Here is a 15,998-nt window from a genome sequence, read left to right on the forward strand (position 1 = left end):
AATAATAATAATAATAAAGTAATTGTGAACGATACTGACGTATAATATTTGCTAGATCGTCATAGTGTGCTCGAATATGCGTTGTTTCTGCTCTCAATCACAGGACAGACAGGTGGAATTTAAAAGAGCTTAAATGCGAGTGACCGTAGGCCTACATTGTTTGATCCAGGGTATGAAAGCCGAGTGACGCTGTCACTGATATCTCACCAAGGCGGCTACGATTTGAATCCAGATCAATGTAAGTGGAAATTTTCGAAATAAAAAATCACATCCATATGCTTCGTATTTGAAGAAAAATAAAACCGAGAGGTTCTGCGGCTATGATCACGATTTCAGCAATCATATAGATCTACACCCTTATTATAGTACTAGCCGCTGTACCGTTGTTGGACGGGCTACTTGTTATACAGTTTTAGCAGTACTGCTGTCTAGCGGAAGCGTGTGGCAGCATAAGAGATAGAGCACACGTTAATCTATTAATCTATTAATCTATTAATCTATTAATCTATATATATAAAATAAAAGTTTTGTCTGTACATTGCACAGAATTTGAAAATAATGGTATTTCTGTATCGGCCATGTCCATAGTAACAAGAAAATGCATTTTTTACTTTTCCGTAATTTCTGTCTGTCTGTCTGTCTGTCTGTCTGTCTGTCTGTCTGTCTGTCTGTCTGTCTGTCTGTCTGTCTGTCTGTCTGTCTGTCTGTCTGTCTGTCTGTCTGTACACGCATCACGAGAAAACGGTTGAAGAGAATTTAATGAAAATCGGTATGTGAAGTCGGGGGATGAGCCTCTGCAATCTAGGCTATAAATCATTTTGTTCACGCTGAGTGAAATGGTAGTTTAGGGGAAGGCCTAAAATTGAATTCTCAACTATTTATGTTATTAGTGGTCTATTGAAAATCGGCATGTGAAGTCGGGGGATGAGCCTCTACAATCTAGGCTATAAATCGCTTACTCACGCTGAGTGAAATGGTAGTTTAGGGGAAGGCCTAAAATTGAATTCTCAACTATTTATGTTATTAGTGGTCGTATTTTAAAGAAAATGGGTATGCAAAGTTGGGGAATAAGTTGCTACAATCTAGGCTATCAATAATTGTATCCACGCTGAGAAAAATGGTAGTTTAGGGGAAGGCCTAAAATTTAATTATCAAATATTGTTGTTATTAGTAGTCCTATCTTGATGAAAATCGGTATGCAAAGTCAGGAAATAAGTCCCTATAGTCTAGGCTGTAAATTTATTCACGCTGAGTGAAATGGTAGTTTAGGGGAAGGCCTAAAATGTAATTCTCAAATATTTCTTATTAGAGGTGTAATCGATGAATGCTACATAACTAAGGTTATATAGTATTAAATTTCCTATTATTCATGTCTTATACATTGTTACCGTACTGGCTATGATCACAAAGATATTCAGGAATTTGGATTTTTGTTACTAAGTCCATATCAGCGCCGAGTAACGAGAAAATGGGTAAACAGTATTTAATGAAAATTGGTATGTAAAGTCGGAGAATAAGAAACTACAGTTTACGGTATAAAATATTTTACAAATCACAGAGTCGAAAGGAAACTAAATGTGAAGGCCTACAATATAGAAAGCTCATAACATTGATCAACAATAACATTTCATTGACCATTGTTTGTCGTGATGTGCTTTGTGTGTTCTGTTGCCCCTCATCTCCGGTAGATAGGATTACTGCTGCGTACAGAGTATTTTATATTTGATTTACGTTGCACCGACATAGATAGGTTTTATGGCGACGATGGGATAGGAAAGGGCTAGGAGTGCCTTAGGCCTTAATTAAGCTACAGGCCCAGCATTTGACTGGTGTGAAAGTGGGAAACCATGGAATACCATCTTCAGCGCTGCCGACAATCGGTTCGAATCCACTATCTCTCGGATGCAAGCTCACAGCTGCGCACCTCTAACCACACGGTCAACTCGCCCAGTCGTACATAGTGTAACGGCCTGTCTGAATATTGATGGGAAGTAGCTGGGGAGTTAGATAACTTTCTTCTTAAGCATGCCATTCCCCTGGTTTATAAATTTTCTGATACTACTGGTACGTAACACACTGGATCATCATAGCATTCGGGCTATTCAATCCCTACTCTGAGGCACTGATTGGAATGAACAGTGTGCATATTTAGCGGAATAATGGCAGATGAGTGTTCATGGCAATCTGCGGCCTGGTCATCCCAGCTCTGGAACTTTGGACTATTAGATTGGCACCGCAATCTAACCGCAGCACTGTTCGTTAAAAGTGATAAAACGTGCGGCTTTCCATTTGATCAAGTATTTTATATGATAGCATTGCTTTTAATCGCTACATTCATACTTACGTTTTTGTAATGACCTATGTTGATTTCAGGTTAGGAAAACCACAAAGTCAGTCTTTCTGAGAATCCCGTAGCGAAGCACAGGTACATCAGCTAGTGAGCAATATAATCAAGGTAATGCTACTGTTGAGTAGTTCTAGGGACTCCCTCTGAGGATTAGTGATAGTGTGTGCCTCTGCATCCCAAGATTGCGAGTTTTTCGCAGTTACGCCATGGGGAGTCGGTTGTATCAAAAATAAGTTGTGACATGCAAAATGTTTAAAATGAAATGTAAACTGTTTTGTTTGAATTAAAATTGAATGTCTTCATAACATAAACAGGAAACAATCCCAACCTTTCTATTAGCACCCTCTGCCTCTTTCGAATATCGCAATACCAATTAGCTCAAGATGTAAATTAACAAAATATGTACAAACTTTCATAAAAGAATGCCCTCCCATTTTCACATGCAGAGGTGAAGACAGCAATTATGTCGGGTGCAATAATTGGTACAAAATGTGCACCGTCGTGTCTCACGCATTTTTCTTATATAACAGTGCTGTTGACGAACACAGGCTGCCGCGAGGACACACCAATAGCTGTATCTTCTCTCGTAATTTGCAGGTTGCTGGAATAATCCGTTTTCTGCTCAGATGATCTACCCAGGAATGTTCCGAATTACGAGAGATACATTCATTATTTGTATCATTGTGGCAACCTATATGCATTAACATGTTGGTCAGTCTGCGTATAGGTCCACTGTGACCCATGCGTGAGACGTGGGATGCACAATTTGTACACATGCTGTACCGACGCAGGTAAATACCTGTTGCCGTCGTTACCTTGCGTGTTGTAATGACGTATCTTACCGTACTGATTGTTTTGCCGCATACTGTACATAGGCCTACATACAAACGTACTCACACATAGACACAACCAGTGGTCTCTAAGGCCTTTATATGGCTTCTTTTTTTTAGCCAGACAAAATAGCCATTTTTATAACAAAGGGACAAAATATGAATTTTATGCATAAAAATTCTGTATGTGTATGTTCAGTCTTCAGCCCTAAGGCTGGTTGGATCCTCAACAGCTCTGCCATCAGCTGTCATAGATGGCCTAGGCATCACTGAAGAGGCGTACTAGGGAAATGAGGAGTGAGGTAGTTTACCGTTGCTTTCCTCACGGAGCCAGAAGTTGCTATTACATATCAGTCTGCCAAGCCCACTGAAATGCATGCACCAACCAACCCTATGAGCAACATTTTCAAACCATTCATAGCAGGGACTGGCTGCAGAAGGAATGGCATTACTAGCATCGCTCATACCTCAGTCACTTTCATATAGTCAAAACCAAGGATAAGACAGAGACAGATCAATGAAAGTAAGAAAATTGCTCTAGCCTATACCAGAAGACATAGTGCACTGTAAACACTAGGTCCTGCCAGCAATGGCACCATAAAAATTCTACAACCATGATTTTAATACAATATATTAAGTTGAAAAGGATAATGAATTTGCGTATGGCTTTTAGTGCCGGGATGTGTCCGAGGACTTCGGCTCGCCAGGTGCAAGTCTTTTGATTTGACGCCCGTAAGCGATCTGCGCGTCTTGTTGAGGATGAAATGATGATGAAGACATCCAGTCCCCGTGTCAGGGTAATTAACCAATTAAGGTTAAAATTCCCGACCCTGCCTGGAATCGAACGCGGGACTCCTGTGACCAAAGGCCGGCATGCTAGTTATTTAGCCATAGAGTCGGATGACCTCACTAGATATTCCGTCAGCTATGTAGAGATATTCTCCTCATGCCCTATAACTTTGTATATCTGTTTATTTTCTTTTCTGGCCTTTTTCCAATTTCCTAGGGTCGGACTTCGTATTACTTTAGCCCAGTTTTTACGGTCAAATGCCTTTTCTGATACCAACTCTATATGTAGAGATGCATTTACTATTGCATGTTTTTATGGTGGTTTGTAGTGTGATACGGTATGTAAATTCAGACGTGTATTAAGAAGAACTAGGGAAATTAACCAGACAAAGTTAAAATACCTGACCCGGCCGGAAATCGAATTCGGGGACCTCTGAGCTGAAGGTCACTGCGCAGACCATTCAGCCAAAGAGTCGGACTCGTACTTGCATATACTCATATTGCGATAAATTGAACCAGCGGTCTCTATATGACACAAAATATGTTTAGTCGAAAAATTATCATTTTTTAATAATTGTGAAATGTGTTTGTAAAAAACTGTAAAACCGTGATTTTTGTACAATATATTAACTTTAAAAGGATGACCGCAGTAGTCATTTCGAATTAACGAGAGAGACACCACCAGCTATTCAGAGACTTTCCCGTCGTGCCCTCTACCTGTGTATCTCTGTTATACTGTACATGGGAAATTAACCTGCAGTATGCATGGCGCTCAGTGACTATGAAGTGTGTGAAGTGCGGGACCTGGTGGAATATGCAGGGTTAAAACGTCCAGCCGTAACGTAAATGGTATATTTATTTAAATGGTCGTGTGTTCTGGTGGAGGTACATTTGACACATGTTAACACGCTGTGTGAAGAATGAACACACCACGCAGCCATTAGGGAAATTAAATTGCTGAATGCCACAAAACCCTTGTGCAGAAGTAACGTCCGCCATTCCGCTCTCTCGCCCGCTCCGTATCTCTACAGCAGAGTATTCAACTGGAAACGCTCCTAAACTAAATAATCACGGACTAGCGAGCTTCAAAAACATGAATGGTACATGAAGCACTTTGTAACATAACCTAACCCTCCATCTCGTCCTCAAAATTTTGGTATCTTACACAACGTTTTTAGCGACGATTTTCTCCATCATAAACTTTAGCTACTGGCACGGCTCTTAAAGACGAGCGAAGGATGCTATGAAAATAGTTCAATCGATATTTAGGAAAGTATGCCATCCAGTACTTCATTACAAAGCCGAGGACTGAGCAAGTGGCCGCACGGTTTGAGTCACGTAGCAATCAATTTGAATTCGGGAGATAGTGGGTTCGAACCGCACTGTCGGCAGCCCTGAAGATGGTTTCCCGTGGTTTCCCATTTTCACACCAGGCAAATGCTGGGGTCTGTACCTCAATAAGGGCACGGTTGCTTACCTGTGCCGGTGCAACGTAAAAAAAATCCGAGGATAGACAAAATTTGTATAGACATATAATTTAAAATGTAAATTAGGCTACTGTATTTGGAAGTGTTTGTTGTTAATTTCAAATCTGTGATGATAGAATGAAACAGGCTTTCCTTGTGTAAACTGATACCTCGTTTCAGTCAGGATATTCTAAATTGAGAGAATGTCCTTTCAGTCCAACTCGTTGACTGAAAGCTCAGCGTATTGCCCTTCGGTTCAGAGGGTCCCGGGTTCGACTCCAGGCCGGGTAGGGGATTTTAATGAATTCTGATTAATTATTCTGGCTCGGGGACTGGGTGTTTGTGTTCGTCCCAAAACTCTCCCCTTCATATTCAGACAACACACCACACTACCAACCACCACAGAAACACGCAATAGTGATTACATCCCTGCAGATGGGGCTGGCGACAGGAAGGGTACCCGGCCGTAAAACAGGGCCAAATCCACCTGTGTGACGCAGTTCTCACCCGCGACCCCGCAGGTGTGGGAAAAGCGGTAGACAAAGAAGAAGAGAATGTCCTTTCAGTCGCACAGGATATGATCGAGAAATACTTAAACGAGCCCTTTTTTACCCATTACAGGTCTAATTTCGTGGCTAAAGATGGTCCAGAGAAGATATCATTTGTTTTACATAATTCCAACCAGGATTTCTTCGCGGTATCTTCCTAAATGGGGTCCTAAAAGCTTTGCCGATATCTGTAAGAAAATCAAACCTTCCTGTTCATCTCTTAAGTTATTGCGAGCCTGCACACTGATTGGATGTAGCTGACACAAGGAGTGCCACACCATCAGCTGTCTGTTCCGACGATCATAAATGACTTACTCTCCGCTATCTAACGAGACATATCGATAAAATATTTAAAAAATAACGTTGTAGGTGCTTAAATAGCAACTTATCGCAGTAGGTTTCTAACAGTCAAAATAGACATTTATACGCAATACCAAGTGACTTTTATTAGTCACAATTTGCTTAAAACGGATTTTCATCTTTACTCTACACGTTAAGCAGTTGCAGGAATAAACAGGAATTTTAGGAAATATGATCAGCGTATTTATATAGAGTTTTTTATTTGCTTCCTTTTGAAAAAAATTAAGGCACCTCACTAGGGTTGCCGAATACGAGTCTCCCCCTCAACTAAATGCATGAAATTAAAATGCCAAAGGTGAAAATGCAATTCTAACCTCCTGAAAAAGTAAACAAGATTGAGTTAATTTGGATCGGTACTGATTTAATAATATATAAAGCTTATTTTTTTATTTTAACTTAAAAACCAAATTCATTATAAAATCACTTGAAGCACTTATAATGGAGAGAAAGCACTGTGGACCACCAGTTTATCTGTTTCTGAAATTCGAAATTTGGTACTATTTGACCTCCCGCCGTATAAGTTATTTGTCCCATTTGGGAGTAATTCGGGACACCGAATTTTTTCTGGAAATTCGGGCGCCCCCAACTAAAGTAAACTCATAAACTCATGTCCTCATCCCGTGGTGGTGCATCTCTTTTCAGGCACACCCCCAATGGAGGTGAGCTGCATGTACCATTTCAACCACATACCAACACTCCTGCCAATCTTAAATTTCTAGCAGTACCGGGAATCGATCCCGGGCCCCCGAAATGGCAGCTAATAACACAAATCGTTACGCTATGGAGGCTGACATGCCCCAACGAAATCGGGATAGTTAGCAAACATAAAATAACAAAAGTAATATAGCATTACAGATCAAGAGAATTGGATTCGCTGTTACTAAAAGAACATTAAGGTGTCCCGGAAAGGTATTTTACAACTTTAACATCGTGTACTCTAACTCGAATTGTAACTGAAACAGAGGGGCTAAAATATTTATATGAATCACCACCTCAAAAAGGTTTTGTACAGTGTACTTGAAAAAAAAAGGTATTGAAAAACTAATTTCTCTATTCTAGGCTTCAGTAGCATTATTATAACTGAACAGCAGCTGCAGTGGAAAAGGCTTGGTCTGTGGTATGGTTGTTATATCAAAGACAGAGTGTACCTTTGGCTGATCTTGATGATTTGAAAACCATAATAGCCAAAGCCATAGCCAAAGTCGAAAGGATATACTACTGCGCGAATGTACGGAAGTGGAATTTCGGTAGGCCTAAGATTAGAAATTAGTTTCACTGCTAGCGCTAAGAATTAAGACCGACACTGTTGGATTAAACGCAATGTTATTAAAGATAATGGTGTAGTCGGTTAGTCTTTGAGTTCTAGTTCCCTGGATAGTAAGTTCGATCCCCGCTGAGGTCGGTGGCAATTGAAAAGAAGGATTAAATACGGTACGAAAACTCCACGCTAATGGCTCCGACACGTTATAGAACTCCTCCGGGACAAAGTTCTTGGCATTCTGGTGAATATTAGAGACCATAACAACTGAAGTGACATTACGAAGACCAATAAAAGGCTGCTTTGTTATTAATTAATTAATAGTCCGCCTATGTGATGTAATGGTTCGCGTGATTACCTGCCACACCCGGAGGCTCGGGTTCGATTCCCGACTCTGCCACGAAATTTGAAAAGTGGTACGAGGGCTGGAACGGGGTCCACTCAGTCTCGGGAGGTCAAGTGAGTAGCCACTTCAGCTATCCTCGAAGTGGTTTCCCACTTCTCCTCCAGGCAAATGCCGGGATGGTACCTAACTTAAGGCCCGCTTTCCTTGTCTATCCGTTTCAATCTCCCCAACAAGGCCTCTGTTCAGCATAGATAGTCTCCCGTTCCAGGACACTGCCGTTGAGGTGGTAGAGGTGGGATCCCTCGCTGAGTTCGAGGGAAAAACCAACCCTGGAGTGTAAACAGATTAAGAAAGAACAAAGAAATAATTAATTAATAGCTTGAGAATTATGGAATGGAGACCCGCAGTGTCACATAATCTGCAAAAATGGAAGAGTTTCTAACAATACCAACTTTTAGTACACGAAGTACTGGCAAAGGTATCAACGATTCTTTAAAGAAGAGAACGTTTTTACATCGATGTGAAGTGGGAGGGGGGGGGGGGGGGTGTTTAGATGGTAAGATCTAACACACGATAGGATTCACGGCTCCAGTCCATTAGTGAGGACTAGAATTGAGGGATGGGTGACACAATAACGAGAGTTCCTCTGATGTTTGCCGATGTAGGGGGAACTCGTACTCATGGGCAATCTTATTCGCTCAAAAGCTCACAAAACACTTTCCTCCCATAAAGTATCGCACAGCTGGATACCAATTCTCTAACTTCTGTAAGCCTGGCTTTAAATTGTTTCATGCGAGTTTCATGTGAAGGAACTGAGGAAATTAACAATCGAATACAACACATTATATACGGTAAAATTTACAGACTGTTGAAGCTAAATTTAACAGGTACAGCTGGGTCCTAAAACTATACGACATTTGAAGTTACGCAACATTGTTCGCTTGAAATAACGATATTTATCGTCATATGGAAATTCGTTGTCGTGCGTTAAGAGCACATTGTTATCCTATATTAAGAGAATGGTTGAATGAAACTAGTCCGTCCAGCTCCTCGACTGAATGGTCAGCGTGCTGGCCTTAGGCTCGTAGGGTACCGGGTTCGATTCCTGGCCGGGTAATGGATTTTATCTGCGTATAGTTAATGTTTATGTTTGTCTCAATACCACATCTTCATGTAAACAACAATTACAAACCACTACAGAAGTACGCAATAGTGAATACATTCCTCCACATAGGGTTGGCATCAGGAAAGCCATTCGGTAGTTAAACTGGACTGAATCCATACAAAGTGCCGACTCCAGGTGACTGGGAAAAAGACAGGAAGGAGGTTGAGTAAAACCAGAAGGGAAACCTTAAGGAAGGAAATCTCGTATTTAAATTCGATTTACGGTTGTGGGCCAGTTTTCCTGCGCGCAAGCAGACGTCCAGAAGGAGAGAAGCAAGTACTATCATCTACAAAGAAAATCTTATAAGGTCTATCACCATAAATTCGTACTTCCTTCCGTGCGAAGCTGGTTCGGATCATTAGCAATATTATCATTCATTAACTCAAATAAATAGGGGGGGGGGAGTCTGTCCGACTCCTTGGCTGAATGGCTAAACATTGATGCCTTTGGTTCTGAGGGTCCCCGGTTCGATTCACGGTCGGGTCGGGAATTTGCACCTGAATAATTCTTCTGGCTCGGGGACTGGGTATTCGTGTTTGTCCCAACACTCTCCTTTTCATATTCATCCAACAAACCACCAGAGAAACACGCAATAGTGACTACGTCCTTCCACATAAGGTTGGCGTCGTAAAGGGGGCCGCAAAACATGGTAGTTCGCACCCGAAACTAGGTGTGTACTGTAAGAGCAAATCAGGTCGTTCATCGAGACTAAGTCCAGTACATACGCTCCTCAGGGAACGAACAAATAAGCAGCAAAAGACTCTCAGAATGCGCAATATTAAACGACGATGTCTATTAAAACAACTTGGGAGTAAGGGAAGGGCAGCAGGTATGACCAAACTAATCTCCAGATGGAATGGATAGCATATGGTGTTGAATGGGATACACTCTTTAAAAAAAAAGAAAACTCTTCAGTAATAATCGGCTGGAGCAGAGAGTGTTGAGTAATGAACTGTTCCCATTTAGCTGATGTAACACTCCGACACATTGGATGGGCTCAGAGCAAGTGAGATAACCCCTCACAAAGGGAGGACACGTACAATCTGCTGCATTCGACATCAAGGGTGCGGTCCTTCTGTTTGGACCAAAGTAAGGACATTGCCAATATTTTAAAACCAGTGGCAGAAAATTCTACAGTTCATCCATGAAAAGTAGGTGTTTAAGTACACGGAGAAATATTTCTTTAACACTAGGATCGAGTATTTGTTGTAATAAAATCCCCTTTATTAGTATATTTCACTTGCAGTTCAAAAATGCGTGAACTCGACGACGTGTCGATATGCAAAATTTGCTGTCAATCGACCAGCTACATAATTTATTAATAATTATTTGATATTTACTATTCTTCACCTTGGATATAGGGCGTAGAGTAAATAATAATAATAATAATAATAATAATAATAATAATAATAATAATAATAATAATAGGGGCGAGTTGGCCGTGCGGTTAGGGCGCGCAGCTATGAGCTTGCATCCGGGAGATAATGGGTTCGAACCACACTGTCGGCAGCCCTGAAGATGGTTTTCTGTGTTTTCCCATTTTCACAGCAAACAAATGCTGGGGCTTTACCTTTCGTAAGGCCACGGCCGCTTCCTTTTCATTCCTAGCCCTCCCCTTTCCCATCGTCGCCATATGACCTATATGTGTCGGTGCGACGTAAAGCGAATTGTAATAATAATCCAGCTATCTTTGAGAGTGGAGAGACCAAAGGAAATACATTTATGGTAGATATCCAGTGTGACACGAAGATGAACCATTATACACTCTGACTTCCCACTCTTACTACGAAATGTAGTGGTGGCAGTAGTAATTGTGGTGATGGTGTTTGTTGTATGTGGTCTAACACAATTATTATTAAGCCTTCTTAGTCCTAATAATATGAAAATAAGATCTCTTAACTTTCGAAGAATTAAAGTATAGACCAATGAAAGGGAAAAACCAGCAAAAGGTATGAAGATGAAATAGACCTCTTACCAGATACTGTGGGGGTTAGAAGAGAACAAAATTTGACACAAAAGAAAGAAATATTATAATAATAATAATAATAATAATAATAATAATTTAATGTTTAATGATAAACATTAAATGAAATGGCGTATGGCTTTTAGTGCCGGAATGTATCCGAGGACTTCGGGTCGCAAGGTGCAATTATTTTGATTTGAATCCCGTAGGCGACCTGCGCGTCGTGATGAAGATAAAATGATGAAGGCGAAACATACACCCAATCCCGTGCCGGAGGAATTAACCAATTTTGGTTAAAATTCCCGACCCTGCCGGGAATCGAACCCGGGACCCCTGTGACCAACGGCCAGCACGCTACCCATTAGCCATGGGGCCAGACATAACATGTAATCATACAATCATATGGTCTCAGCTAACGTGTGCCAGCATTTCGATGTGATGCCCTTGAGGCTGCCTACGTCTTGCTTTATTTTCAACTGTGATACGTTTCCACTAGTATCGTAGAACCTCCTATGAAATTCATCCTGATCAGCTTGTCTTCTTCCCTGCAACGGTAAGCTGCTGCTTTTTTTCGCTGTCAATTTCGACTTTCCGTTTTCTACTATCAATCTGGCAGAGAAACCGGAAATTATTTTGGGTGGCCCATGGTTGAGCTTAATAAATGTTGTCGGTTTAACACCAAATATGTCACCAGAGGTATTTTACATGTTGTACCATATGGAGTGCCGAATTTACTTATTTCCCCCCTCAAAAATCCGACTGCCTCTGCCGGGTTTGAACCTACAATCTTCGTGTCCGCTGGCACTCTATGGCTGGTCCACGTAGGGGGATGAAAAATAGAAGCCTGTCGTGAGTAGAAGCAGCGCCATGTTCAAATAGGGCTACGTGGTCACCATACCACACGTACAAAATGTCAGCTCCCAGGAAATACCATGGAGTGTGTCACAGTATATTTGGGTATTAAGGTTTTAAACTGTTTTAGAATGTTTCATAAAACAAAAGTAGTAGCCTCACTTAATGACGAGGACATTCAACTAGAAGTAAACAAAGCGCGAAGTCATGAAACATAAACAGCAAGGATGACGTAAAGATTGAGGTTTTGAAAACATGTGATATAACTGATACAATAAACTGACGAATTTTTTACCTCTGTAGCTTTATTACTCTACCTGATTACAAAATCCATAACTAGAACGTGAATCTGTTGTTAGCTTTAAAAAATCGATGACAAGGTCTTAAAGAGGGAGCATACACAAGCATGACAGGGAAATCAATGACCAATGAAAGCTACTTATCTCAACAGAATATTTTCTTCTTTAAGAACTTTCTCCTATTGTTCGAAGACAAGTATTTAACTATTAGTGAGACGAAAGGGTGATCAGTTGCATACCTGTCAAGGGAACCGTTAGTTAGTGGGATGAAAAATTATTATTATTATTATTATTATTATTATTATTATTATTATTAATATTATTATTATTATTATTATTATTATTATTATCGTCATCATAATCGTTATCATTACTTGTTGACTAGAAGTAGATAAAGCGCGAAGTCATGAAACTTAAACAGCAAAGATGACGTAAAGATTGAGGTCATCGACCACCTAGTGCTTTCCATCTCTGAAGTCTGAGCTTGTTTATTGTTGTACATAGTCAAAACTGTGAGGCATTCTGTGCCTTTTATAGACTTGTTCACCGAATTATTAAATATATTTCGTACCTAAATAAATAAATTAAATTACCACTGATCAGCGTTTAGGGTTGTCGTCCAAGTGGCAGATTCCCTATTAGGCCTAACTGTTAACCTATTCTTTTCGTAAACTGTATCAAAGACGTTGGATATTCTCGAACACCTCCCTTGGTGAATTATTCTAGTCCACAATTCCTTTTCCTATAAACGATAATTTGCCCTAATTTCTCCTCTTGAATTCCAACTTTGTCTTCCCATTATCATCTTTCCTACTTTTAAAAGTCCAATTCAAGCTAACATCGTCCCACGCCACGCTTAGTCGAGCGGCGCGGCTCGTCTCCTTACTCCCAAGTCTTCCCAACCCAAAGTTTGCAATATTTTCGTAACGCTATGCTAACACCCAGGAATCTAGGAAGTCACCCAGAATAAATATTGCTGCTGTTTTTCACTTCTCGAATCAATTAAACCTGGTGAAGGTCGCATACATTAGAACTATACTATAAATGGGGTCTTAAAACTGACTTACACGGCCTCTCCTTTACATTCTTACGACAACCATTATAACATTTATTTACAAGCTCGTTAATGTTGTTATCCCAATGAATATCTTTCCTTATATTAACACCTTACTTTCACTTCACGAACACAGTAAGTAACAGTGAGAGGAATTTTCCTCCTGGAAAAACTTAATCGGATTGTTTATATCGTTTATCATCATACCATTGTCTGTTGTTCATCTCAGAACCTTGTCAAATCCTTTTGCTGTCGTGCACAATCCTGTAACATGTTTGAAAATGAAATGAAAATCCACAGCCTGTTTCCAGTCATTCTACCGGGTCAGAAATGGAATTAATGAAGCCCCCATCTAGCGGCGAGCATAGGAATTGTGCCGGCTGCCGACGCCTGTCGCACTCCTCTGGGGCAATGATTAATGAATGACAGATGAAATGAAATGATATTGGAGAGCATTGCTGGAATGAAATCTGACAGGGGAAACCGGAGTACCCTGAGAAAAACCTGTCCCGCCTCCGCTTTGTCCAGCACAAATCTCACTTGGAGTGACTGGGATTTGAACCATGGAACCCAGCGGTGAGAGGCCGGCGCGTTGCCGCCTGAGCCAAGGAGGCTCCCTGTAACATGTTTATTACTCTTTATAGTATAACATTATCCGCAAAAAGGTTTATCTGTGATTCCAGTTCTTTACTCATAGCATTTATATAGTGGGTTCGAGCCCCACTGTCGGCAACCCTGAAGATGGTTTTCCGTGGTTTCCCATTTTCACACCAGGCAAATGCTGGGGCTGTACCTTAATTAAGGCCACGGCCGCTTCCTTCCACTTCCTAGACCTTTCCTATCCCATCGTCGCCATAATACATATCTGTGTCGGTGCGACGTAAAGCAAATAGCAAAAACAAAAACAAAAAAAGCATTTATATACAGTCCGTCTCTGCAGCATAACGGTTAGCACTATTAGCTGTCGTGCTCGGTAGCTCGGGTTCGATTTCCGGTACTGCCGGAGATTAAAGAATATCAGGAGGGTCGTTATGAGGTTAGAAATGGTACATGCATCTCAGTTGCATTGGGAAGCGTGCCTGAAAAGACCTGCATAACCTCGGGACGAGGACACGAGTTACTCATAAACCACACGCAACACAATCCTCTACCACAACAACATTCAGTTTTCTATACATGACAGATGCCGTCATAACCGTCTTCTAAAGGTCTGCCTTACAAGGTCTGGACCAGAATAGCAATAATCCCCCAATATTATACAACGAAGAAAATACCAACTTAGAGAGGCAATCATAGATGAAAATTATAACGCGTATACATATAAGAAAGCGTAAAATTCCAATAGCACTGCCTTGCTGAACCTCACTCTTAATAATAATCCTTCGTCCACTCTAATTCTCTGAGTTCTATTTTCTGGAAATCGAGGCACTCTTCTGTGTAATCCAATAGCTCTCATAATACCGCACAAAAATACTTCCCAGTTTCCAGTAAACGTACAACGAATTCGCGGAGACATGTTGAAGTTGAGATTAATAAAAAGTATCTTAAATCACTGAAGACTCTATGATAACAAGTATCATTCATGAACGTCTAGTCATAAAGGAAGCAAAGTATCACATTAAAGAAATGTTACTTCCATTCTTTTTAGACAGTGAAGCAATTTAGGGTGTGGGTATAAGATATAGCCATATAAATTTTAAATTACATTCGGTGAGAGCGTTTCTGAGATGTAGCATACTGTTATTTTATTGGAGGCCTCCAGCAGGTGCTCTCTGTGATCTGACCACAACTTGTTACGGCTTAACTAATATAACAGAAATCACGGCATACTGGATCGGTAATTACAGTTTCAGTGTCCAGATGGGCTGCAGGCTACAGCGTCCAACTGGGGTCCAGTATAGTGCTTCAAACAGGTCCGGGTGGACAAAATACGGACAAGATGAGCACGCTTTTTGTCCTACTGTACCGAAGAATGTTGAGAATCTAACCTTGATCGAGGTGTTCTGGCTCAGACTGTTTGATACAGATTATATATCTTGATTTATTGACTGATTACAAAGGTAAGCATTCAGGCAAAGTTGCCTACTTTATTAATGAAAGATGACTCCAATTCATTGACAATGTCGAGATAGGAAGAAATAGGTTTAAGGAGACTAAATATTATTTACTTTAAGAAGAGGTGGAATATCCTATATCGTCCACTTTAAAACTGACGAATTTCTGAAAATTCACCCCATAGAAGTTTTAAATATTTAGAGCTGTTCTTGGCATATCTTGTAAATTAATTTTACCAAAATTAAGTGGTTCTTATAGCCTGAATATCATTTATTATTAGAGTCTGGATTTGTGTGTACAATCAAATAGTAAATATGCAAGATGAATGTAAAAAGATATGCACCATGATATGCAATAATAAATGAACAAATATGATATGAACTAGTTGTTTTGTGTGAGATCTTACCTTATTCATAGCTGCCACGGTACATAAGTACAACCACTAACTACTAAACATTTTCATTCCTCCCCTGAAGGGGGAGGCGGGCCTCTTAGACGGTTACGCCGTCTCTCAGGCCGGGAGATTTGTTACGGTGAAGGAGATGTGCGGAGAAGGTGAGGGGGTAGGCGGCCGTGGCCTATAACTAGTCTACGAACTGTCCCGGCATTCGCCTTAGTGCAGGAGAATGGAAAACCACGGAAAACCATTCTCAGGACAGCCGACGG

General features: G+C 40.7%; 1 protein-coding gene across 1 annotated transcript in view; it reads right to left on the minus strand.

Moving 5' to 3' along the window:
• The window catches only part of LOC136877834 (GATA-binding factor C), a 581,506-nt gene that overhangs the window by 401,311 nt on the left and 164,197 nt on the right, over positions 1-15,998 (minus strand). The window contains exon 2 of the mRNA XM_067152035.2: positions 4,721-4,737. Coding sequence (XP_067008136.2) covers positions 4,721-4,737 — 17 coding nt within the window. The remainder of the gene's footprint in view (positions 1-4,720; positions 4,738-15,998) is intronic.

Source organism: Anabrus simplex, chromosome 1 (assembly GCF_040414725.1).
Source record: "Anabrus simplex isolate iqAnaSimp1 chromosome 1, ASM4041472v1, whole genome shotgun sequence".
Taxonomy (NCBI): Eukaryota; Metazoa; Arthropoda; class Insecta; order Orthoptera; family Tettigoniidae; genus Anabrus; species Anabrus simplex.